Genomic DNA, 23,461 nt, shown 5'->3' with positions numbered 1-23,461 from the left:
ATAATAATAATAATAATAATAATACTGACCCTTTGTAGTGACACGCAGTCGGAACTGTGGGTAAGTAGTGCAGGCAAGTAGTGTAGACTTTCTTATACTGGGTGACTTTGGCAAAACATTCTACCTTAGCCCTCTGAGTTGGTCTTCCTGTTTGGGAAAGAACAAGATCCTACAATCAAAATCCTTGTACCACAATTTTGGTCAATCTTACTTGTCATCCATGTTAATGTTGCTTCTCTGTGAGAGAAGAGATTACATGAAATAGGATCAGGAGAGAGGTCTTCACCGTACGTCGTGTTAGGAGGATGCCTCGGTCTGGTTTTGGTATCCACAACTGGAAGGCTAGTAAAGAAATAGATAGTTTCTTAGGAGTCTTCATAGTAAAAGGCCTCGAAAGGCAACCTTGTTACAATTTATAAAGCATGAGCTAAATGAAGTCTCACGTCATGGTTTTTGTTTAATTTGTGCACAGCTGTGTCTATACCAGCATGATCTTGTGCATGAACCCCCTATGCAGAAAGTTTGATAACAATCTCCTCTCACGCTGAGTCAGTGGTCAGTACAAGATGTTTTGTCTTCTAAGAACCTTGCCTGTATTTGCATTCCAGTGCTGATAGTGGAGCCACTGATGATTTTTCTTTGAAAATTCTCTAGTAGGAAGACTAAACTTTTTCATCTTAACTGTGTTATGCTCACATTCCACATGCTGAGCTTTAATGTGCCATCCTCCAACTCTGTAAAAATCAGCTTGTCCTCCTTACCGAGAGGTAACTGTGCTGCAGTGTGAATATCATTCCTTAGAATTTTCTGAACAACTTGCTTATTGGCCAGATTTCTAACCTTATTTCTGTTTGTTCAAAACTGCTGCAGGAAATGACTGTCCAGTAACCAGAGTGGAAGAGGGAAGTTCTCTGACCTGCACTCCTGCCCGCAGTCTGCAGCTCCTGCAGCTCTCTGGACAGAGATCCCTTGTACAGGAGAGTAATTCCACGTAAGCAGAAAAATCCCAAAATTATTACAGTAGCTTAGTTGCATTTCCACCACTCTTCTTTATTCAAGGTCTTGTGCTCGATTTTAAGTAATCAGTGTTTTCATTTTGCTCTCTGGGAGGAGCATGGCTTTATTTTGTGATGAAAGAACTAACGATGCTCATGTGGTCAGTAGCCGTTTCTCTCAAGTCCCTTGTTTGTCTTGTCAAGTCTTGTCGACTCTCCGCTTTTATGAGAAGACTCCTCTTGTAATAAGCTGGAGCTACATTTGGGAAGAAGTTTATACGTTTTCTAGTGGTGTGTGGTCTTCTTTTCCATGTTCCTTTTTCTTGGTCCACAGTGTCTCTTCAGGCCTAGTTATTCCTTCTGTTGCATTTGGATCCAATGATCTTGTCCCCGGCAGTCCTACTGAACAGGAGCAAGCAAAAGGTAAAATTTCCTGCATACTGCTCTGTGGTCGTGCTTCTCTACTCTCTGGTTTAGTCTGAGCATGTGGCCTTTTCAAAACCTGCTAAAATTGTATTTAAAGAGAAAAGCAGGATTGAGAACACTGGAAGAGGTGGATGGAGGGAGATCTGGGTTTATGACTCAGACGCTGATGTGCTGTCGATATTTCCTACATAGCTATCACTATAAAATTAGTACTGTTGGCTGGCTCCCCTTCATACAAATACAGATTGCTGCTTGCAGTTGTCCTTTCTTAGCGACAAGCCATTTTTGCTACGGGCAGATATCTGGAGTAAGTCTATACTGTTAGGGCAGTAGAAAGGGCAAAGGGGGACTGCGTCATAACAGTTATTTGACCTTAACTTGGATGATTTGCACAGTATTTTAAAACGCTTTTGTATGTTGCATGTGTGTATTCTGGAATGCGATGCCAGAAGAGGGATTGTTCTATATCATACCATGGTTCTTAACCATTTTCTTTAAACACCATTAGGGCTAAGAGATCCATCCGTGCGGACTTCTAGTATGATACAGAATCACTCTTCCTTATTGTGAGATTTCTGTCACAGAATGTGAAATACTTTCAGAACAGATATTTTGTTAGCTGGGGTCTGAATTTGGTAGCATTTTAATAAAGATAGCAAAAGGGAAAAAAAAACTTGGAGAAATGCTTTTTATAAGTTTCAGATACCTTTTTACAATTCTAGAAGTTCTAGGCCTATAGCAAAGTAGTTTTATGAATTTTTAACAGGACACTTTCTCCTCCCATTACATTTAAGGATATGAATGGTTTTGCTAATTTAAATTTATTCTTTTCCATCCGAAAAGAATTCACCTGAAGAGGTGATCTTAGATTCACTCATTAAAGTACGAGAAAGATGCATACGGTTGAAGAAAACTCTTAATAGAATGTTGGAGACTTTAGGTACAATGCAAGAATTTGCTAGTGGTGTGTCTTCTGTTCTTTTGAACCAGTTGAACAGATGGGTACATCTGTCCCTGCAGAAGGAGGAGAGCTCCTGCAGAAGCAGAGAGGAGGTGTGCTAGTGGAGACGGCTGTCCCGTGTGTTCCACCAGGACCTCTTGTCCTGCCACAGGCTTCAACTCCAGTGTCCCAGAGTGCCCCAGCCTTCTTTCCTGGTTCTTTGCCTATACCATCACAACCAGAGTTCTCTCATGTAAGGGTTTGTGAAGGTATCTTTACTGCGATTTTGATATGTCAGCTGCAGATGTGTGTTTGAGTAGGCCTTTGTGCTTCTGTGGTGAGTTCTAAGCCAGTTCTCATGAGCTTCCCAGTTAGCACCAGTCAGTTACATACAGTGATCATACTATGTGGCAGCTTAGCCCTCAGAGAGTCAGCTTAAGAAGGCATCGTGAGTTACTGAACGTAGGATTTATTGTCTTTTAATCTGTGCCAGAAACCTTTTTTATGCTTTTTTTTTTCCCCTCCTGTATCTCTTTGAAAAGAAGGGCTGCTATTTTCTGATGGTGAACTGGGCATCCAGCATCTCAAACTGTGTTATAAATCAGACTTATTAGGATAGGCCTTAGCATCATTTGTCATGAAGAAAGTGAAGCTCTTCTACAAAGGTAGAATCAATTTACCACATTTTTCAAGTTGCTTATTCTTACTGTCTGTTGTTTCCTTTGCGATTTTTGATTCTGGAAGTTGTTAGTGTTCAAAGGGATTTAACAGACAATAGTTTTGTAGCTTAATACTGCAAATTTGATGAACTCAGGTCAGAAATAAAGATTGAACTAATGCTTTCCGTAGCTGAATCAGGACTTCTTAGCTGAAAGCAGCCTTCATGCTAGTATAATAGATTCTTCCAGACAATTTTTCCACAACACTTGGTTGGTTGACTAAAAATAGCTATTAGTTTGCCATACTTGACACGTACTTGATGATTTGGTACCGTGAGAGATGTACCAGGGATTGTATCTGAATGTTGTGACAGTGGTACTAAAAAGTAATGGGTAGTGATAATGTTCCTGACCAAGGATGGGGCAATTAGGACTCATATAAATGGAGGGGAAAAAAAAGCCGTGTTGTTTTTTTAATCTCTTGTTTTGTGCTGAGCTTGCTCTGCTCTGTAATCTAGTGTAATGTTCCAGGAGACAGGTAGAGAATCCTACTTGGGCTGCCCTGGTGCTCGATGTCCCACTTCTTTCATTTTAGGATATCTTTGTTCCAACTCAGAGCCCAGAGAATAACCAAGGAGGAGTAGAAAAAGCTCTGCGCTTACCAGGAGATCTTTCTGGACCCACAGATGCTTCGTCAAAGATGTCTGCAGGTGACACTGTGTCACAGCCTTCCGAGTCCTGTAAGCTGATGCTTTCTGCAAGTGAAGGCAGCCATCCGACAAATACAGAGCTCAGTTCAGGCTCTCTGAACGTGGATCAAGACAGCGAAACCACACATGAAGAGACGACTTCTGAATGCAAAGCCTCAGACTTGAGACTCTGTTCTGTGGAGAATGGCAACGCGAAACTGAGGTTGGATGCAGGCGATCAATCTCGCTCTGGAAACTCTGAACAAGCGAAAAAGGATTTACAGACTGCAGGAGAGCCTGTAGTGCAGTTAGCTAGTGCGGATGGAGCAGGACATGGGTCGCTAGCCCCTCCAGCTCCTGGGGACAGCGAGCGTGTTTCTGGAAGTCAGGCTGCTGCAGGTCAGTCTGCTCTGCTTGAGATTTTGCCGCACACTCAGGATAGAGAAGCACCGTCTGAGGATTATCCGTTGGAAGAGACTTCTGAACCCGAGGCTGTTCCTGAGACTCAGTATGAAAAAGAAGAAGAAAAACAGCAAGAGAAGCAAATAAAAGAAGATGGGTCCCTTGTTAATACAATGCTCTCTCAAAGGTTTATTCTTGAAGGGAAAGTACAGTGTCACGAAGATATGGAAGTGGAATTTGCAGATGGTTCTTGTAAGAGTAGCAGAAATTTGTCTGATCAGGCCCGAGAAAGGATTGGATCGGAAAGCCGGGGAAGAGAAACTTCAAAAGGTTGTGCTTTTGGCACTGGAGAGGCAAAGAGTGTGGATAAACTGTCCTTTAAGGCTGAAAACATGCCAAAGCTCAGTAAAGTTTTATCTAAGACTTCTGTAGGGGAGTTACTGGAACAGCACAATAATTTGTTTCCTAAATTAAAGAACGATGTTCCATCGGAAGTGGCGTTGTGTGCCAAAAACCATCCCAGTTGTTCAGAATTAGAACAGATGATGATAACAGGGAGTCAGCCACCACTTGAAGAGAGAGGGGTTGACATGCGGGTGACTCAGCAGAACAATCAGATGCCAAAGAACATGGAGGGTGTTGTTACAACAAGGAATCTGGAACCAGAAGAGCAGATGCAGCCGCTGGAGAAGACAACTGCTGAATCTCCCAGTCCTTCCAGTGGTAAGTGAATTTAGCTTAGTTCGCAGGTGCATATTTTGAATAGTGTTGAGGACAGCTGTGTCCTTGTCTTTTCAGGATCCTCAGCGTTTTCAGGAGGCACTGATCTTAGGTGTGTGTTGGACGGTGCCTCTCGGGAACAGCACTACAAGCCCCTGTGTTACATGTATGACATGCTTTTTACTTTCTTTTCTCCCATTTGTCATACTCCTGCAGGCAGGAATGATAAGGTAATTCTTGTTCCTAACACTCTCTCACTGTTTTATGGCAGTTTTGAATACTCGGCATGTTGGTGACCTTGGCAGTGCTCAGGCATTTTTGTGGTTTTTTCTTTTCTTTCACTGAAGCAACAACAGTAGCGTCCTTGAAGAGAAATGGTGTGTGCACTTCCCATCTTGTAGGTCTCTCTGCTTTTTTGTGTTTTTTTTTTTAATCTCAGAGGAGAATGTGTAGAGCATAGAGCATAGGGGAGTGTATGTATAGAATGAATATAGAATGAATGTATAGAGCATAGGGGGTGTATAGAGTAGCTTTGAGTTAGAACTTAATACAGCAAATTTATCTTGAGGTGGTTTTTAAGTAGAATGGCTTTTTGCTCTCTTGTAAACTGCAGCTGGGCAGGTATTGTCATGCTGCATTGAAATCCCTTTAGCATGGAGACGTGGGATGCTATACCTGAGTTTTGTGGAGCTTTTGGCTCTTACTTGGCTTGATTTTAAAACATAAGAGTTCTGTACTCCTCAAATGAAAAAGTAATAGAGAACAAAGTTTTATGAGAGCTTTGCCTGGTATTGTACCCATCTTTGAGAGCTAAGTAGTCTTCTGTTCAACTGCAAGATCAGAGAATGAGAGGGAGTTTTCCCCCTCTTACGATGATAGCAAGTGACTTCCAGTCTCCTGAAGTTGGTGATTATGAAAGTTGAGGGTCTTAAAACATGAGCTGTCATAGCTGATGGTCGTCTTTACATCTTCTGAACAGGCCGGTGTGTCAGTCGAGGCTTACTTAACTCTTTTCACTGATTTGCTCGGTGGTTTATGCTCTGTAAATTATCAACGTCCTTTGGTTAAGAGTTCAATGGAAGATGAATGGAATTGTGCAGTGCTATTAGAATTAAAGGAGATGTCTAGCAGAGAGGATCTTTGAACCATCTGAGAGATTCAGATTGACCAGTCTGTGATTTTCATTTATGGAACCTAGAAAGTTGTGGGCTGGATAGAATTTCTTTTGCCTCTAAAAGGTCATGGTATTGTTATATAGCCCTGTAGTCTGTTCTTCAGAGTTTTGTTCAAGTAACAATGTTTTCTAGTTTTTCCTTTTGAAAAACGAGTGTAATATATACTGCTTAATAAACATTTCCTAATGTTAAGTGTTCTTTTTCCCCTTATGTGCTCAGTCGATACTGGTCTCAGTAATTTTCTATGTTTTGTCAGTGAGGGACACCTCTCTTTTTTTTCTCTGCCAGGTTATGTTTGGGGTTTTTTTTAATGAGCTGGAGATCTCTTCAAAAATTCTTCGGAACTTTTCTTATCAGTCTCATGAGTCCAGCATTTTCTGAACTACTTGTTTAATTTTTCCAGTTACAAACAGATCCTTACTGCTGTTAATGGCAGCTTTGGCTGTTTCTTCCCAAAAGCCTTTGGAGCTCTTTCTTGTATGGTCCCCTCCCCTTTTCTTCAGTTCTTGTGACCTTGAACCGTGCTGACTTCTGGAACGTGTGATCCTGTTTGGAAAGGTCAGAGTGGCAGATTTCAAAAACAGCAAGATGAGGAGCTTTCTTCTTTATGTGTGAACAGAAGTAGGTGAGATAACTTTGAAGTGGTAGATGGAGACTTGGATGAGAATGGATTGAGTGCAATCCTTACGTGTGTTTTCAGTGCCAGACTTGCTGACAAGTTTGAGCAGGATAACCGTCTAATAGTATGGAACTGGCTGGTGAGGAGAAACCTGGGATACTAAACAATAGGATGAAGACAGTATTTTATGCTGTAAGTTAAGAACAACGGGTAAATATTGATGCTTGTAGAGGTTAGATTACAGTGAGGTGTGGAAGGACAACTTGAATGCTTTTACCAGTCATTAATTTTGGGGAGACTTCCAGCAGAAAAGCAGTTTTCAAGTTAGACTTTGCTATAGTCTGTTGACCTATTTTAAAACAAAATGAAGCTCAAATTATTTTCAAGGACTATGGACCCTTGTGGCTGTAGCTTCTTAGTATCACTGATACCTGACAACAGCTTCTGCAGTAATTATTTGATGCAAGTATGTGTATAGTCATGTAAGAATTCCCATGATTTAGGGGCTCTGATATCTTCTTTGTTTAGATTGAAAACTTTGATTTTCCCAATAATGTAGTCATATGGATTAATCTGTATCACTGAGCACTGCTTAATACAGCAGCTGTTGTAACAATTTACTTGATCCAAATTTTGCACCCATTCTTCTGAACACGATAGGACCAGTCAGATGTTTGGGACCTTTTTTCAGTTTGCACTCTTCAACATCCCGAAACTGGTGACCATTAGTTTCTTTCAGAATGTTAACAGCAAACTGCTTTGTTATCGAGTGTGAAAGGAGAGTATTTCAACTGGTCAGCAATGGAACGTTTAGTTTTTTTTAACTCAGTGGATTCTCTGACAGTAGAGTCGTCGTTGGATTGGGGAACCGGTGCTAAGCGAGCAACATGCTGCAGGGAATTCAGTGACTTGTTTTGCAATCAAGACAGTAGTGTCATCAATTCCAGATTTAAGTTCTTAGTTTGTGGTATTCAGGTGTGTCTGGGAGTCTGCCTCTCTAATGATACTCAGGGAAAGCTTTTAATACCGTTTTTAAGTGGTACGATTGAATCATGCTGTGTTTTTCAAATGAGAAAAAGAAAAGAAAACAAAAAAGCTTCAGTGACAGATTTTGGAGACTGCATGCGAAATCTGAGTGACCAGAGTTTGAGATAGCCTGTGGACCAAGAAGACTGGTTTCTTTTTTATATTATTCTGTTGCCATTTAATAGCTTTTTTGTTGTTACTGTTGGGGTGGGGTTTTTTTCAGTCTTTCCTATTCAGTGGCTTGCAATAGGTCACTGTGCCTTGGTGGTGACTCGGAACTTAATGACTGAGGATCAGTGAAGTATCTGTGAATCAAGGTACTACAACAGTCAGGAACTCTGACACTGCATCAGTCGCGCTGGGCTTGGCGTACAAGCTCCCTCAGTACTGAGTAGCAGATGCATACGGGTGAATTAAGAGCAAAAATGAAGTGGACAGATAGTGGTGAACAGGTCTCTCATCATCAAGAAACATCTGATTTAGGAACATGCTGGGTCTGAAGCAATATCTTTGCTTTTTGATGTCTTGGATAGGTTTTCTCCCCCACCATGGAATTTCTTTGTGTTTTCTTGAATTTGTGTAAACTTTTAGGCTTCACAGCTTCCTGCAGTAAGAAGTTTGTTGCTTGAATTGTATACTTGGTAAAAGCCTAACTCTTTCACCATGTGTTGGTTTCATTTGATGACCACTAATGCTGAAAATTTTAAAATCTGATAACTTAAATTTTGTGTAGAAACTCGCACATGGCAAGAATGAAGGAACTTGATATTAGTATCAGAAGAAATATTTTCCTTCTATTAAGTCTGTTGGGGAAGTGTGAGGATTGCAGTAGCTCAAATGTTATTTAACACAGAGTGGAACAGTGACATTTTAGATACAGTATTCTTAATTTCCGTTAATTGAAAGGAAAAAAGAAAAAAGCTTTATTATATTGGAAACAATGTTTTGTGGGGATCTGGCCAAAATACTGGTCAGAAAGCTCGAGGATGTTCTGATGCCATTCCATTCTGCGATCTCAAAATAACTTTCCAGTTGATGGGCTGGGACTGCATGTTTCTTAAGACAATTTGGCATAGTCGAGAGAACAGTACTCGTCTTTGAACTTAAGAACAGTATAGGTTTTATTAAATAAACTAACATGTTTTGTAGTACACTGCTGAAATGATGATAAAGGTGAGTAGCCGTAGTTACTTAACGAGGTCGGATGTTACGTTCCACTTCAGTGGAACACAGAGCTCGCAGTCCAAAACTTCCTTTTTAAGAGACGCTGAACAAAATTGCATTTAAATTGGGGTGTCATTTTCCTTCTTATGTTGCACTTGAAATGTTTTTTCTTAAATAAATCTAAATGCAACTTTCCAGGCAAGTTTCTGTTGTCATCATCTATCCCTTAATTGACTGCTTCTAATTGTTCGGGCTCATAGATGCCATCTGAAGTGTATCTGCTGACCTTTTAGCTAAGGCTGTTTGATGATAAAGCATCAGTCCGTGTCTGTAAATTTCAGGTTATTAATTTAGATGACGCATAGCTCTTTCAATTTGCTCCTGTCCTTCATTTCTGTTTCTGGCCTCATCTTCCTTTTCTGTGGAAAATCCTGTATTTCTGAAGCAAAGCTGCAGAAGTCCTGTTCACGTCAGGATATCTGCTCTCGCTTTTAGCTGGCACCAGGGGACAGCTGCATTGGGTTGGCCACAGCCTAGATTTTCACCGAGATACTTTTTTTTCCCACAAAATGTGAGAAAAATCAGTTAGAGCTGTTGTCCTGGAACCACTAACTGCTCAGGGGGCTTTTGTGCAGAACAGCACCGGGGTTATGCTTTTCGCAGTGTCCATAGCACAGTGAACTGTGCTTTTGGCATTTGAGCCAAAGCAGTCTTCCAAAATTACTAATTCTGGCACTCTTGTCTTTTAGGAACCCCATTTTGTTTCACTTTGCCAAAGGAGGGTGACGTGATTCAGCCCTTGACCAGCGTAACGCCACCCCATATGGGCCAGCTTAAAATTGGTCCCAAAAGACACAGCACGCCGATCGGTGAGTTTGACCCACGTGACTCTGGTCTGCGGTGAAAGCCCGATCAGAGGGTGTTGATTCTTGATGCAGGATCTGATGGGAAAACGCAAACCCATCTTGACCAAAAACATTGTGATCTACAGGGAGGGCTCATCCCTTCTCAACACTTCCCTTGTTATGTTTTATCCTCGGTCTCTAGTGAAGGTGTTTGCTCGCTGAGCACGGGGTGGTGTGGAACGTGTCTTCCTTGCACTCAATATGTTCCCACGTACAACTCCCTTAAAGAATGCAAAAGACCCCGCTGAGCAGTGCAAGAGCTCAGACTAGAAGAGGTTCACAGAACAACACCCTGCCTTTGGTGGACGAAAGGAAGTTTGTATTCCTGCTTGGGAAAAAGTAAAGCGTTCTGTTGCAAAGGAAGGATGACACCTGTGCTACAGAATTTCCGTGCTTCAGAGCTGGAGATAGGAAGTTCCACTCCTGCACTGTTGCAATGCGCACTGCGTGCAGTGGAGCATCTTCAGACCAGGGCTGGGACCTGAGCCCCAGCAGTGTGAATCTCAACTACTTTTTGGTTTAGTTTTTTTTGTTTTCCTACTTCCAGTGAATGATGGTTGCCCAGACAGCACTATAGCAACTAGTGACGTTACAGCAGAGGGCACAATGGGGAGCAACAATGTCACCGTGGAAAGTGCAGTGGTATCGGCGGATGTATCAGAAGTGTGTGAGAAAGGAGATTGTCATGTGGTTCCTGAAGCTGATGCAAAACTCTCTCTGCGAATGAACCTTGTTACCCCTGTGAATGATGGGAGTGAGGAATCCCTGCCGTTCAGCCTGGAAAGTAAGAGGATGAAACCTTGAAACATACAGGTTCTACAAGATCTCAGCTGTAACTGAAAACGTCTTTGTGGCATTCCCTGAGACAGTCTCTGAGTCTCTGTAATTTTCTTCGTTTTTCTTTTTGGGCAGCATCACTTAAATTTGCACTTAAATGCTCTAAGCAAGGATGGAGTGAGAGGAGAGGCCTTTGTTGTGAGGAAAGGTATTTCCAGCAGAGTAAAAATTGTGATGTATAGTGGCAGTGTCACAGGACAGGAACAGGAATTTGATTATGTTGATTATGTTTTATTTTAAAAGTGCGATCTGGACAAAAAAGTTTGACAGCCTTTTAATCAGCATGGTGGCATTCAGTCTCGTGGTCTAAACCTTAGAAAGTCAGGTCTGTGCTGAGAAGTTGGGTGGGGAGGCCTGGGCACCCTTTGTCCAGCATTACTCAACCTCTCTCTTGGCTGAGTGTGGGAAGCTGGGAAGGGCTGGGAGAGTCTGTTCAAGTGACGCTGAAACCATCCTCCCTTTCCTTCTTGTTTCAGAGCCTACAGGCGGTGACAGGAAAGATGGATGCTCTGCTGCTGCCAGGTAACGGGGCTCGTTGCTGTGCAGAGTTAATATGAAGGTTTGGGTAGATCTTTTTTCCACTCATTTCCAGCAGCAGGGAAAAAGAATTGAAGTGAGATGCGGAAACTGCTTTTAGCTGTGACATTACCAACAGCTCTCACAGCAGGTTTTAAGTACACAGGTGAGGTGAGTGCTCTTACGCTGCAGGCTTTGTCATTCCTACTAATGGCAGCATTTTGCCTCCTCTTGACTGCAGTCAAAGAAGTTCCTGTCTTCGGCAGTCCACAATGCAAGTGTGCCCTGTCCACCTCAAATTTCAAATGCAGGGTTTTCTGCTTTCTTTCCTTATTGTGCAATTTTCTGCAAAGAGCCACTAAGGAGTTCTGAAAGAGAAATCTGTTTGATACGAAGCTGATGGGAAACATAACCAGGTCACCAATACACTGAAATCACAGTTTAAGACATTGACCAAAACATGTTACTCCTTTGGTCTTTTGGTTTGTATGTATCTATCTTACCTAATTTAATTCCTACCATTGCTTGAACTTAGTTGTTTGGGAGTATGATTTGTAAGTACTAATAAGATCTGAGTCAGAAGATAGTGACTGGTAGTCATGTGAGTGAAGTATAGTGATTTGAAGCAGTGAGAGAGCTTTGACATGAACTCAGTCTCTCTTGCCACAGGATTGCATGCTGGGTGGTAATCCTGGCTCCGTGCTGAGGGTGAGCAGTAGCCAATCCTCACCGGTTGAAGATGGGTTACCTTTGTAGGAATAGGTTGAATTTGCTCTCTCAGGATCGGCTTTATCACTGTCATTCCTGGTGTTTTTGTGGTGTCGTGAAAATGCCGAGGAGCAAGCCATGAATGGTCTAGCTGTGTCCCCTGGTGTGTACCAGAGACAGCAGATGGTGAAACTGCTGACGGTGCTGCAGTTTTTCATACTACATTTCCTAGAATTGTTACATTGCTCTCGGCTGTCAGTGTGTCTGCAGCAGTGACAGAAAGGTTTCTGCAATTGCAACTTTTTTTCCTGACCTTTGAGACTGACCATCTTGCTCTTTCTATGGCTGTATAGGTCAGCAAGCTCAACCCAAACTGTTGCTTTCCCAAGGGGCTAGAGAACTCTTGTTTTGCCGTATAAGGGATTTTCTCACTCCCTGATGCTTGTTTGTTTGTTTGTTTGTTTGTTTTAAATCTGCACTGCTAGCTCCCAGAAAGCATCATCTGTGTTTAGTCGTGTCTGTGAAGTTCGTCGAGAGGATGAGGCCAGAGGTCATGGTCTTTCCACTTCTCCGTTTAGGTAACTCACAGTCTTTGCCTGCCAGTCCTGGTTGGATTTGTATGCACATGTGCATTTTCTACATCAAAGAAATTGCACTAAGTCATTGTCTTTGGGTGACTTAGAAGGTTGGGGACGATGGGGTAAGTATGCTAAGTACTGTATGTTTGTATCTAACATGGTAATCAGACTTAGGTTTCTGATGGAGCAGCGATGTGATTCCAGCTGGCTAATATGCTTTGCTAAAATCTGGCGCTAGAGAAGACTGAGATCATTCTTACAGCTGTTTAAATACCTTTTCTTTGTCCTGTTCCAAGATCTGACTTGGTGTATGTGTTTTTGTTTCTGCTGTTGTCTCCCTTCCAAGTCATTAATTTTTGCTGTCTCTGATGGCTTTGAAAAGGACTGTACTGCTGCGTAGTTTACAGCGATAAGGCTGCTGGCTGGAGGGCCAAGTGTAGAAATCTGCTTCTTCAGTGGTTTTCATTCTATCTTCCGATGGACCAGTAAGGTTTTGGTCTACAGAGAAAAAGCAACCTATATTTCAACACCCTTGAGCTAACAGTTACATTAAAGTCTGTAGTGAACAGAGAGTTGCAGGGCTGGGCAGTGTACAGGCAGAATGGAAGACAGTTGCTCCTCAAAGTCCTAGAGCACATGAAGGAAGCCAAATATTCTTCTAGTAAGGCTTCAGTATACAGTGCCACATAGTACCTGGTGACACTTTCGATGGGGCGGACAAGTTCTACTGAAAGCATTAGACAATGCTTGTGCTTGTGCTCCTGCCTCTTCCTGCTAGGTGTGGTTACCAGTTTCAAGCCAAGGAAGTGCTGAAGCAGCCTGTAGCAACTTGAGCACGACATGACTTCCACAAGCACGTTGCAGAGCTGGTGCTTGGTGTGTGGAGTGTACAGTGCTTTATTAGGGTTTGGAAAAGCACCTGGTTCTTTACAGGTGTCAGCTGTTCTTTTTGCTACCACGTGAAGTACTTGAGAGATGTTAAAAGGTTGTTTTATAATTTGAGACTCGCCAAGTTCTGTGCAATCTTAAGCAGTTGAATGAAAGCCAGCGTTGTTGGTTTGGTTTTTTCATAGTGCTTTCACTTGGGTGGCAGCGTATTGATTGTCTTGCTATTTTAATAATACTGACCTGTATATAACTGGTTTGCAGGGGGAACCGGTTCAGTCTTCCTGGCACACAAGAAGGTGCTGAATTACATGAAGATCCCGGTGGACAGCATTACCAGCAGCACAAGACAGATGACAGTGGTGGACCGGTCCTAATTCCTCAGGGGATGCAGCAGGACTGCTGTCAGCAGCCTTCTGGTGTGGAGGATGGGGAGTCTGTGGAGGCTGATATTGTAGGCACTCAGACAGAAGAAGTGACAAGAATGCAGAAGAAACCAAGTAAGGCTGTTAAAATTGATGAAAGGCAAGAGAAGTGGGCAATTACCAAGAATAAAGGGATTCAAACTACAGCAGACTGTCTTTTTACCCCAACAACTGTTACAAGAGCGACACAAACGTCAGAAGAAATCTGTAGACAGGTGGAAGTGGGAACCAGTATGTCCGGGCAAAGACCCGGGCGACAAGATGCAAGTGTCCAAACTGAGGAGAGTGGGGAAAAGCTTGTGAACGCCTCTGGAGATGACACAGACTCTCTGCATAGTCAGGTGGGATGGAGGCTGGCTGTATTTACTGTTCTACAGCAGTAAAATTAAAGTATCCCCTCAGCCAGTAAATTCACTAACCAGACATTCTCTGTCAGAGAGAAAAAACGCCTCTGTCAGCTGTACATAACTGCCAACGTAGCAGTAATCAGTGGGCAGCATGAATTTGGGAAGTAAATGTCTCCATATTTATTTTCTGGAAAAATAGGATAAGTTTTAGTTGGCTGGTTGATTTTTTTGTTTTGGGGTTGGGGTTTTTTTGTGTGTTCAGATGTAGTTAACACTGTAAAAAAAAAAATTTCACTTTTTGTTGGATGGAGATGGGAGTTGCAGGAAATTTTGAATAAAGGGTTTCATGCCTTCTGTATTGCACCAGCCTACTTCTGACAGCTTGTTCTGCCACTCAGTCCAGTATCAAGGGGAGAGCTTCTCCGGAGAAATGCTCTAACTAGATAAACAACTTTGAATTAGTCTTTCAGAAAGTACTGCAGACTCAAGAAAAATCACTACTCTGCGGTTACAGCTTCTGTGTTTTCTTGTGAACACAAAGGCTAAAAACTCACTTTTTTTCTAAACTAGAGTTAAGAATAGTGCATCTTCTTGTAAACTGGAGATTAACAGGGCCATAGAAACAGAGTGTGATGTTGGTGTGGTATGTCTGAGGGTCCACTGAATGAAAGACCATCAGAAGCCATGCTCAGCAAGTTTGCTGTTTCCTCCTCGCGCTGCTGTGGTATCCCTTGCCCTAGCTGTCAGCAGAAGGTGTTCAGTTCTCCTTTGTTTCAGGTCTGTGTTGTTGCATCTGATTCCTAATGAGATGCTGAAAGGTCCCCTACCCTGGTACTTGGTGGTGTGAAGAAACTGTACTGCAGAGATAGCTCTGCCCAGAAATAATTTGATTTTCGTTGTGGTCTGTTCTGGTGTTAAATGATCCTGTTTATTACAGGGAGAGGAGGAGTTTAATCTTCTTCACCCACCTAAAGGCCAAGTTCAGCATCGCCACATGCGAACTATTCGAGAAGTCCGCACAGTTGTTACACGTGTTATCACAGATATTTACTACATAAACGGTGCAGAGGTGGAACGAAAAGTAGTTGAGGTAAGTTCCTGTTTTCAGGGCAAAATGTAATGATATGTTGCCTGAAAAATAAAATCAATCGAGAATGTATTGCAGCTGCAGAAAATTAGTTGAGCGAACGAGTCAGCATGCTGTGATGACAAGGTTTTTTTTGATGAGCAAACATGGAGACCATTTACTGCATGGTGAAAGCCATTAAAGACTTTGCAGTGTATATCCAACTGTTTTAAAATCTTGGGGTTTTGTTAGAATAGAGAGATTTCAGAATGGGCAGGAATTCTATTATTAAGCAAAAATCACTTCTTCCTGTAAAATGGAATTGTCTGAGGTGGTTTAGCCTGTTTAGCAGCTTTTGGATCCTTTGGACTAGATTCTATAAGAGGTCTACAGAAAGCAACTGAAAACCAGAAAATAAACAAGGCTGGTTCTAGTACACTTGTGTTGGTATCAGTCCATTCATTAGTTGAAAAATCTTTAGGGCATCTCAGAAGATACGTGACAAATTCTGACTTCATGTGCACAGTAATCATGTCGATCCACCAGCAATAAAATGTTACTCCTGTTCTGCTGTAAAGGTAAATAATATGGGTCTCGTGCTGTGTTGGTACAACGAATAATGACACAAAAGGATAAATTACTTGAGCACAAAGCTTGTACTTTCACAACTGATACTACACATGAAATTCCTTACTGAAACATTAGAGAATTAAGTTTCTTGAAATGTGCTTACATTTCCAATTTACCTAACAACATATGATAACACTATTTTCTAGATGAATATTTTTATATCCATAAAACTTGAATAGCTCCAAATGACCAGCTGCCCGAAACTGATCTTGGATTACTGGTGGCCAAAGGCTGCTATTGTCTTGTGTATTTGTTGTTGCTAAAAGGGTAGGAATTATTCAAAGCCAGACTAATTTGATAGCAACCAACCTCTGTCCTGGTGAGTGGTTTCTTAATGTAATGTCTTTACATAAAGCAGCTACAGGTCTACAGAGAGAGACGCACTGGCTGCCGTCGGTCAGTCCACGCTGGGGTCTGCAGGGCTGTGTTCAGTGTCGTGACTGTAGTCTCAACTTGCCTGCATGTTTGCTTGGTGATTGTAGAGCTTCCGTCTAGCAAGTGTGTTACCTTTGATGAACATGTTTGTGTTTTGTTGTTTTGTTTTTGTTTTTGTTTTTTTTCTCTTGAGGAAACTGAGGAGCCTGCAGTGGAGTGCCAGGAGTGTGAGACTGATATATCCCCCTCTAGAACTGCAGTGGGCTCATCGCTGACCTCGGGAGACCTTGGGGATGTTAGCTCCTTCTCATCTAAGGCCTCAAGCCTCCACCGTACATCCAGCGGAGCAAGCAGTGGTCACTCTGCCACGCACAGCAGCAGCAGTTCAGGACGAGGAACTGGAGCTGTCAAAGGGAAAGCATGTGGGACAGAAACTGGAGAGTTTGCTTTACCCGTTGGTAGAGGTGTCTTAGGAAAATTAAGGTACGTGCAGAACCTTGGGAAAGAAGGAAAGAAAGGTCCTGGATTTCTGCTTTTAAAAGTCCCTTCCATCCCAAAACATTCTGTGATTCTATGAAGGACAGATGTTTTGCAGAAGTGAACAGCTGGCTTGGGTGCAGTGTGAAACAAGGTAGACCCTACACCAAGAATTTTCTGGAAAGGGTCTGGCTTCTGGCTAGTTGAACAGAAATAAGGAGGTAGTCTTTGCTTTCACATCTGTTCTTCCTAAAAGAGTAGTTTGTTTCCTTGTGAGGCATTGCTTTGCCTACACTCTTGTTGGTTTAGCAGTGATGAGGTGAACTTCTTCACCACTTGTGGGATCACAGAGAAGATGGGGGGGATCCTAATGAGGTGACTTCTCTTTTTTTCAAAACAGTTAACTCTTAGATTCTCTAGCCCTAGGAAAGGAGCTGGTCAGCCAACATCTCCGCTCAGAGTTAGCCAGACAGGAGCACTGCCTTGTGAGGAAGAGGAGGACTGTGTGCCTGGCACTCGCCAGGGTGGCAGAGCACCTGCAACACCTCGTGGGCGAGGAAGAAGAGGCCGCCCACTGTCTCGAACAACAGGAACAAGGTACCTTAGGGAAAGGAAGCTAATTTTTATTCATTGCCAAGGAAGGGAACGGGGAGCTGCTTTCTTGATGTGATAGGGAGGAGTATTGGATGTTTTTGGAGCTAGTTTTTGGTGATAGCACATAACGCTTGCAAGCATCTCACACAAGTATTCTTGGTTTAGTAACTGTTTTGTCCTGATCCTTCTGGGACTGTTTTTCTCTTTTTTTGCTTCTGGGACTGCTTTTCTCTATTCTACAGAGATTTAGCTGGACTGCCAGGTGTGGAGAATCTCTCAGCTACAGCATCACCTGAGGAGAAAACATTTACTCGTTCAGTTCGCCTGCCTGATGGAGGGGAGAAGTCTGACACTTCTGGCTTCTGTGCCTTACGTCGAAGTGACTCTCCAGAATTCCCATTACAAGTGATGACTGGTTCTTCGGACTGTGCAGACTCACCCTCTGGGAGCAGCTTTGTGGGCCTCAGGGTTGTAGCGAAGTGGAACTCAAATGGGTACTTCTATTCTGGGATGATTACCCAAGATGTTGGGGCAGGAAAGTATAAGCTGCTCTTTGACGATGGATATGAATGTGATGTGCTAGGAAAAGATATTTTACTCTGTGATCCTATCCCACTGGAGACTGAGGTGACTGCACTCTCAGAGGACGAGTACTTCAGTGCAGGTAAGAGGAGTACTTGAGCTCTCTCCTTGGCTTTTCTGAGCAGCTGAATGCCATGGGAGATGGATGCTTCTCCAAGAGGCTGAGAAGCCTGGGTGTAGCTGGTTAACAGGTGTTACTTGCTGTCTTGTCAGGTGTGGTGAAGGGACACCGGAAGGAGTCAGGAGAGCTGTACTATTGTATTGAAAAGGAAGGCCAGAGGAAGTGGTACAAAAGAATTGCTGTTATACTGTCTCAGGAACAAGGAAATAAGCTCCGGGAGCAGTTTGGGCTCGGTCCTTATGAACCTGTCACCCCACTGACCAAAGCAGCTGACATCAGTCTGGGTAAGGGGAGGTGGCTGTGCTCTTCTGCATCTCGTGCCCTTGAGATGCTTCTGATTTCTGATCTGAATTAACAATGTTTAAAATTTCCTGGGTATTCAGCAATGCTTTTGGTACTTTATAATAAGGATCTTTCAGATCCTTTTATTGTTTCATGTCTTGCTCAGAGATTTGGTGCTCTTGACGGGCTTGTGGAGAGTGGCCTATATGTAGGACAGCGATGCCTGCTGTGCTTATTTACACTTGGTGGATGGCTGCTACAGTACAAATTTTCAGCAGAACTGGGAGGAAAGAGACAGGCAGGGTGCAGGGCTTGAAAAGAGAGATATGCGAGCATGATATCTTTCCTTGCTCTTCTCTGCCAGAGGGTGGTAGTGTGTATCTTCTAGGTACTGTTGAATTTAGCCACCTCTCTACTGATAGGTAGGGTGAAAGCTTGTGCAGTTAGGTGACAGCCAGTGACTGATTTCTGCATGCTGTATTGCAGATAACCTTGTGGAGGGGAAGCGGAAGCGACGTGGTAACCTTGGCTCTCCCAGCACTTCCAGCAGCAGCACAACTCCCACTCGTAAAGGGCAGGAGAGTCCACGCATTCCGCCAGGCACGCTGTCTGGGAAAAGGAAACTTGTTGCTTCTGAGGATGAGAGATCCCCAGCTAAACGTGGCCGCAAGTCCACGACGATAAAGCCTGGTGAGAACTTTATATTTTCTGCTCTTAAACTCGCATTCAGCTTTTTTTTTTTTTTTTCCCCTCCCTGATTATTTCTGTAATTCTTTTCACTTCCCATGAGCAAAAAGTAGATGAGATTGCTTGTTTTCCTTGCAGGATTTGAGACTGATTCTCCCTGGATACATTCAGCAGCCAGAGATATTTTTAGCATAGTCTGGTTTACATGGCTGCCATCTTTCCAGTTCTGCCTTTTAGAAATGTTTTGACATTAATGTTGTGATTTGCCCCTCTCCTTTCTTACCTCTTTTCTTATCTATTTATTCAGTCCTGAAATACCTGGCTATTAAAGGGGCCCTTCAGAGCAGGAAGTGTTGTTTCAGGATGCTGACAGACTGGCAAACATCGTCCCATCCTTTGCAACCAGAAGGCTAAAAGATCCCTACCTATCCTAGTGTAATCCTAACCCAGTCCTGCCTCCTGCAGTAAAAGAGCCGCAGCTGAGCGTATCCCAAGTCTTACCTGCTGAATGTGACTTGTGAAACTCATTCTGCTTCTGCCTCTCTGCAGGGGCTGTGAGGGCCGGAGAGTTTGCAGGCACGTGTGAAGGTGGAGATGCTGCGGATCCCCCAGTGATGGAGGGCCACCATGGACCCTTGCCCCACAATAAGACCCTCTTCTTGGGCTATGCCTTCCTCCTCACCATGGCAACACCCAGTGACAAATTGGTCAATCACCAGAAGTCTTCAGATGGTCCTGCAGGGAGCAGTGAGGAGGAAGAAGGTGAGGCAAATCTTACACATTTCCAAGTGTCATACTGGATGCTGTGTGACAAGGCATTTGTGCAAGTGCTTGTTTTACCCTTTTGCTCTTCAGTCCTTTACAGAAAGGACCTAAGACTCCGTCCTTGTTGTAGACAATTTATAGCCTGAAATGTGGCAGACTTCAGTGATGATCATAGGGCTTTTCAGCAAGTACAGAAAGGTGTGAAAATTGGTGAAATCAGTCTTAGTGTAATATGAGAAGGAAGGTTTTGAGAGATCAAGGACAAGTGCCGGGGAACACAGGACTTGAAAGCCTGAATGGGTTGCTCAAGTTTACTTCTGCTAGGGTCGTGTTCCATGGGATGAGCTGCAGCACGAAAAAAGTGACAAGGTGCTCACTTGGGTAGTTTGGCCAGTGCTGTACTTCCCTTTCTGCTGCTTTGTTTTAATTCTTCCTAGTTTTTTTCCTAGATACTCTCGGGAGAAAGGCTAGAGGCCGTCACTGGAATGGGTGAGGGCTCCGTAGACTGAGGATTGTATGAACATAAGCAGGTAGATTATAGCAAAAACCCAAACTTTCTATTTCTGCTGTAGAATTTTTAGAGGTGACTCCATATGACAAAGACTACATAGCACAGCAGTTGCGAGCCGGAGCTGGCTATATCTTGGAAGACTTCAATGAAACGCAGGTAAGGGCTTATTTATTAGAAGGCTAATCACAGAATAGTTGAGATTGGAAGGAATTTCTATAGCTCATCTCGGCCAACCCCCCTGCTGGAAGCAGGATCAGATAGAACAGGTTGCTTAGGCCCTTGACCAATTGTGGGTTTAGTATCCTTAGGGATGGAAACTCCACTACCTCCCTGGGCAGCTTGATATTGTGTTTGACCACCCTGCATTTAAAAAAGAAAACAGCAAACAAACAAAACCCCAACAAAACCCAAGTAAATAGAATTTCCTGTGTTTCCTTTTCTGCCTGTTGCTCCTTGTCCTTTTAGTGGATAAGACCAGGGAAAGTCTGGCTCCATCTTCTGTTCAGTCAGGAATATGCATTGATAAGACCAGCCAAGCTTAAACTCAGCTCTTTCGGCCTCTCCTCCAGTGCTTGGCTGTCTTGATGGTCTTTAATGGCTGTCTCGGAGTGTCTGGTGGTTTTGTTGTCCTGCAGAGCATAGGAGCGCTTGCAGTGCTCCAGGTGTGGTCTCACCACAAGGCTCTGCCTCACAACTCTTAATTCTTCACTTACCAGGCCGACTTGGACAACTAATTTCATTTAGTGTCACTTTTACTTAAATTTAGATTTTTAATAGAGAGGATAAATTGTTCTTGGAGCGACTTGACTGAGGGTGTAGAGTCTTCTCTAGTGAGACTTTCTGAGTCTCAAACTAAAAGATGAATGTTCTGCTGTATCTGAACTGGAAGATAGTTGCAACGCAAAAACTGCTAGGCAGGGTTTTAGTCTATGAACTGCATAGCTTGGAAAAGGTGATTATTATACATCTGTTTCTCTAACTCACCTTTCACATAATATGGCTGTGAAAATTAGGGTTTCAGTTGTTTTCTTCTTTAAAGTGTTTATCAGCAGGATAACTTCTGTTGGTTTTGCAAGCATTGTCTCCTGTTTACGTGTCTTTTCATCTCCCCTGAAGTGTAATGCAGCGTATCAGTGTCTTTTAATTGCGGACCAGCATTGTCGTACTCGGAAATACTTGCTATGCCTTGCCAGAGGAATCCCCTGTGTATCTCACATCTGGGTCCATGACAGCTGTCATGCTAACCAGCTTCAAAATTATCGGAATTACCTTTTGCCAGCTGGTTATAGCCTCCAGGAGCAAAAATTGCTAGAATGGTAAGTGACAAATAACCATGATCTGAGCCCACGGACGGAGGATTTAATCAGAGGGAATTGTTGTGCTTGGGAGGCTCTTGAACACTACAAATGATGAAGGTGTCCCTAGTCGTGGTCCCTGTGCTTTCCCTTCCGTTGAGGAGCAGCACTTATCTCTTTCCTTGCCTGTACAGTTGCCTCTCATGCCAGGGTACATTTGGGTGTCACATACACAAAAAAGACAAATCACCTGGGAAGTAAGAAGGATGTTACTCTCCTCACTGGGAGGATGGAATTCAGGCAAGGCTTCCCACACACTTGGCTGACTTTTCCAGCTGCTCAGAAATAGGTAAAGGAGAGCAATACGACTGCAATCTCCTTTTCCTCTGGCGTGTTTTGAAGCCAGTTTCTGCATTTTCGGTGAAGTTTAATCCAGTACATCTGTCTGAGAAAACAATTGTCAGGTCAGACTTCTCGTGCAAAGTGAGGGGTGGACAAAAAGAGTTTGTAAATCTCTGTAGGCTTTTGGGCAGAAGACTGATGCCTGCCTGCACAGCCCAGTCAGACTGGAGGCCTTTTGGATATGCACAGAAAAGGTGGGTCAGGACTAAAAAGGAGTTCAGTTTAACTTTGAATTTAGGCTGCTGCACACCCCCCGCCCTGCCCCGATGGTGTCTAGCTCTCTTATTTTTTATAAGCAGAGGGTAAGTGTTCCAAGTGTTTCAGGAGGGATGGTAAGAGAGCAGGTCATTGTATGCAAGATACTTGAAGAGCCAATATCGGAAGCAATCAGGTGACTGGAACAGGTAGATAACGATCTCCAAAGTCTCAGGCTACTGGATATTCTTAGCGTCCTGCATTTCTCTTCTGCAGGCACCCACGAGAAAACCCATTCCTTAACCTGAAGGTTCTCCTGGTGTCAGACCAGCAGCAAAACTTCCTGGATCTGTGGTCTGAAGTGCTCATGACCGGGGGAGCAGCATCTGTTAAACAGCATTACTCAAATGCTCACAACAAAGGTACTTATGGCTGGTTTCTTGGGCCTCGTAGTTGGAAGTCCCAGTGCCCCGTGTGCTCTATGACAGTTCAGAACCGGTTAGGATGGCTTACAAGTTGTCTGTAAGCATAAAGCAAAGCAAAGTGCAGACACTAGTTCTCTGCTTGAATGTAATCTAGAAGATTGTGTCTGGAAGACCTGCCTTCCAGAGGAGCAGATGCTGCAGCAATTCAGGACACAAGCTGCCAGCTCCGGCCTGTGTTGGGATAAAGAGGCGAGAATTGTTCCTGGACCTTCCGTGGGCCACTAAAATTGTGCTTCCTTGTCCTTCTGAACTCAGCTGTCTCTCCCTCCCCACGGTGCACGCAGGCCCTAGTACTCGCAGCCTGAGGTCCGGAGTCGTGGTTATCTAGTCCTGCCTGTAATGCTGCCTAGCAGTTTTGGGTTGATTTCCATCTAGACTATAATCTTTTACTTGGAAGGTGCAGTGTTGCTAAAGAGCGTGTTTTAACTTTGACAAAGAGAACTCCCTGTCTAGGAGAGAGGACATGGAAGAGAGGTTCAGAGTGGTGAAACACTGATCTGCTGCAGAGAAGATCCTTTTTCTGGTGTGGTTTGGTTTGTTTGTTTTTCTTTTCCTGACAGATGCCTGTCTTTCCTCCCATGCAGATATTGCTTTGGGTGTTTATGACCTGGTGGTGACTGATTTTTCCTGCCCAGCTGGTGTCTTGAAGTGTGCAGAAGCTTTACGGCTGCCTGTTGTCTCACAAGAGTGGGTGATCCAGAGCCTTATTGCTGGGGAGAGAGTAGGCTACAACAAGCATCCAAAATATAAACATGACTACGTCCCCCAGTAAACGAAAATTTTGCCCTGCTGTCCCACTGTTGTGCAGACTGTGTTCCAGTCAGGTTTTAAATGTTTGTGTAGTTGGACAGTGTGCATGGATTACTGTATATAGTTTTATCTGCTGGACTTTTATGATGAAATAAATGTTGAATCTCTTGTGGTAGCTGTTGGGACCCCTCATTTATCTAAACTTATTCCTGGGCCGTGCCTCCAGAG

General features: G+C 43.4%; 1 protein-coding gene across 1 annotated transcript; it reads left to right on the top strand.

Moving 5' to 3' along the window:
- Positions 1-870: 870 nt before the first annotated feature.
- TP53BP1 (tumor protein p53 binding protein 1) lies at positions 871-23,407 on the top strand (the record flags this gene model as incomplete). The annotated part of the gene is made up of 19 exons (XM_009874055.1): positions 871-991; positions 1,330-1,418; positions 2,412-2,614; positions 3,616-4,834; positions 9,565-9,684; positions 11,034-11,079; positions 12,267-12,359; positions 13,509-14,010; positions 14,954-15,106; positions 16,281-16,570; positions 16,985-17,161; positions 17,401-17,822; positions 17,954-18,145; positions 18,630-18,833; positions 19,380-19,592; positions 20,168-20,262; positions 21,223-21,422; positions 22,275-22,420; positions 23,068-23,407. Coding segments are annotated over 19 exons (4,673 nt in total), but the record flags the coding sequence as incomplete, so codon positions are not given.
- Between the last annotated feature and the right edge of the window lie 54 nt (positions 23,408-23,461).

The sequence above is a fragment of the Apaloderma vittatum genome, unplaced genomic scaffold, assembly GCF_000703405.1.
Source record: "Apaloderma vittatum isolate BGI_N311 unplaced genomic scaffold, ASM70340v1 scaffold30307, whole genome shotgun sequence".
In the NCBI taxonomy this organism is placed as follows: domain Eukaryota; kingdom Metazoa; phylum Chordata; class Aves; order Trogoniformes; family Trogonidae; genus Apaloderma; species Apaloderma vittatum.
The sequence above is the reverse complement of the archived record's forward strand: the minus strand, read 5'-3'. Positions and strand labels throughout refer to the sequence as shown.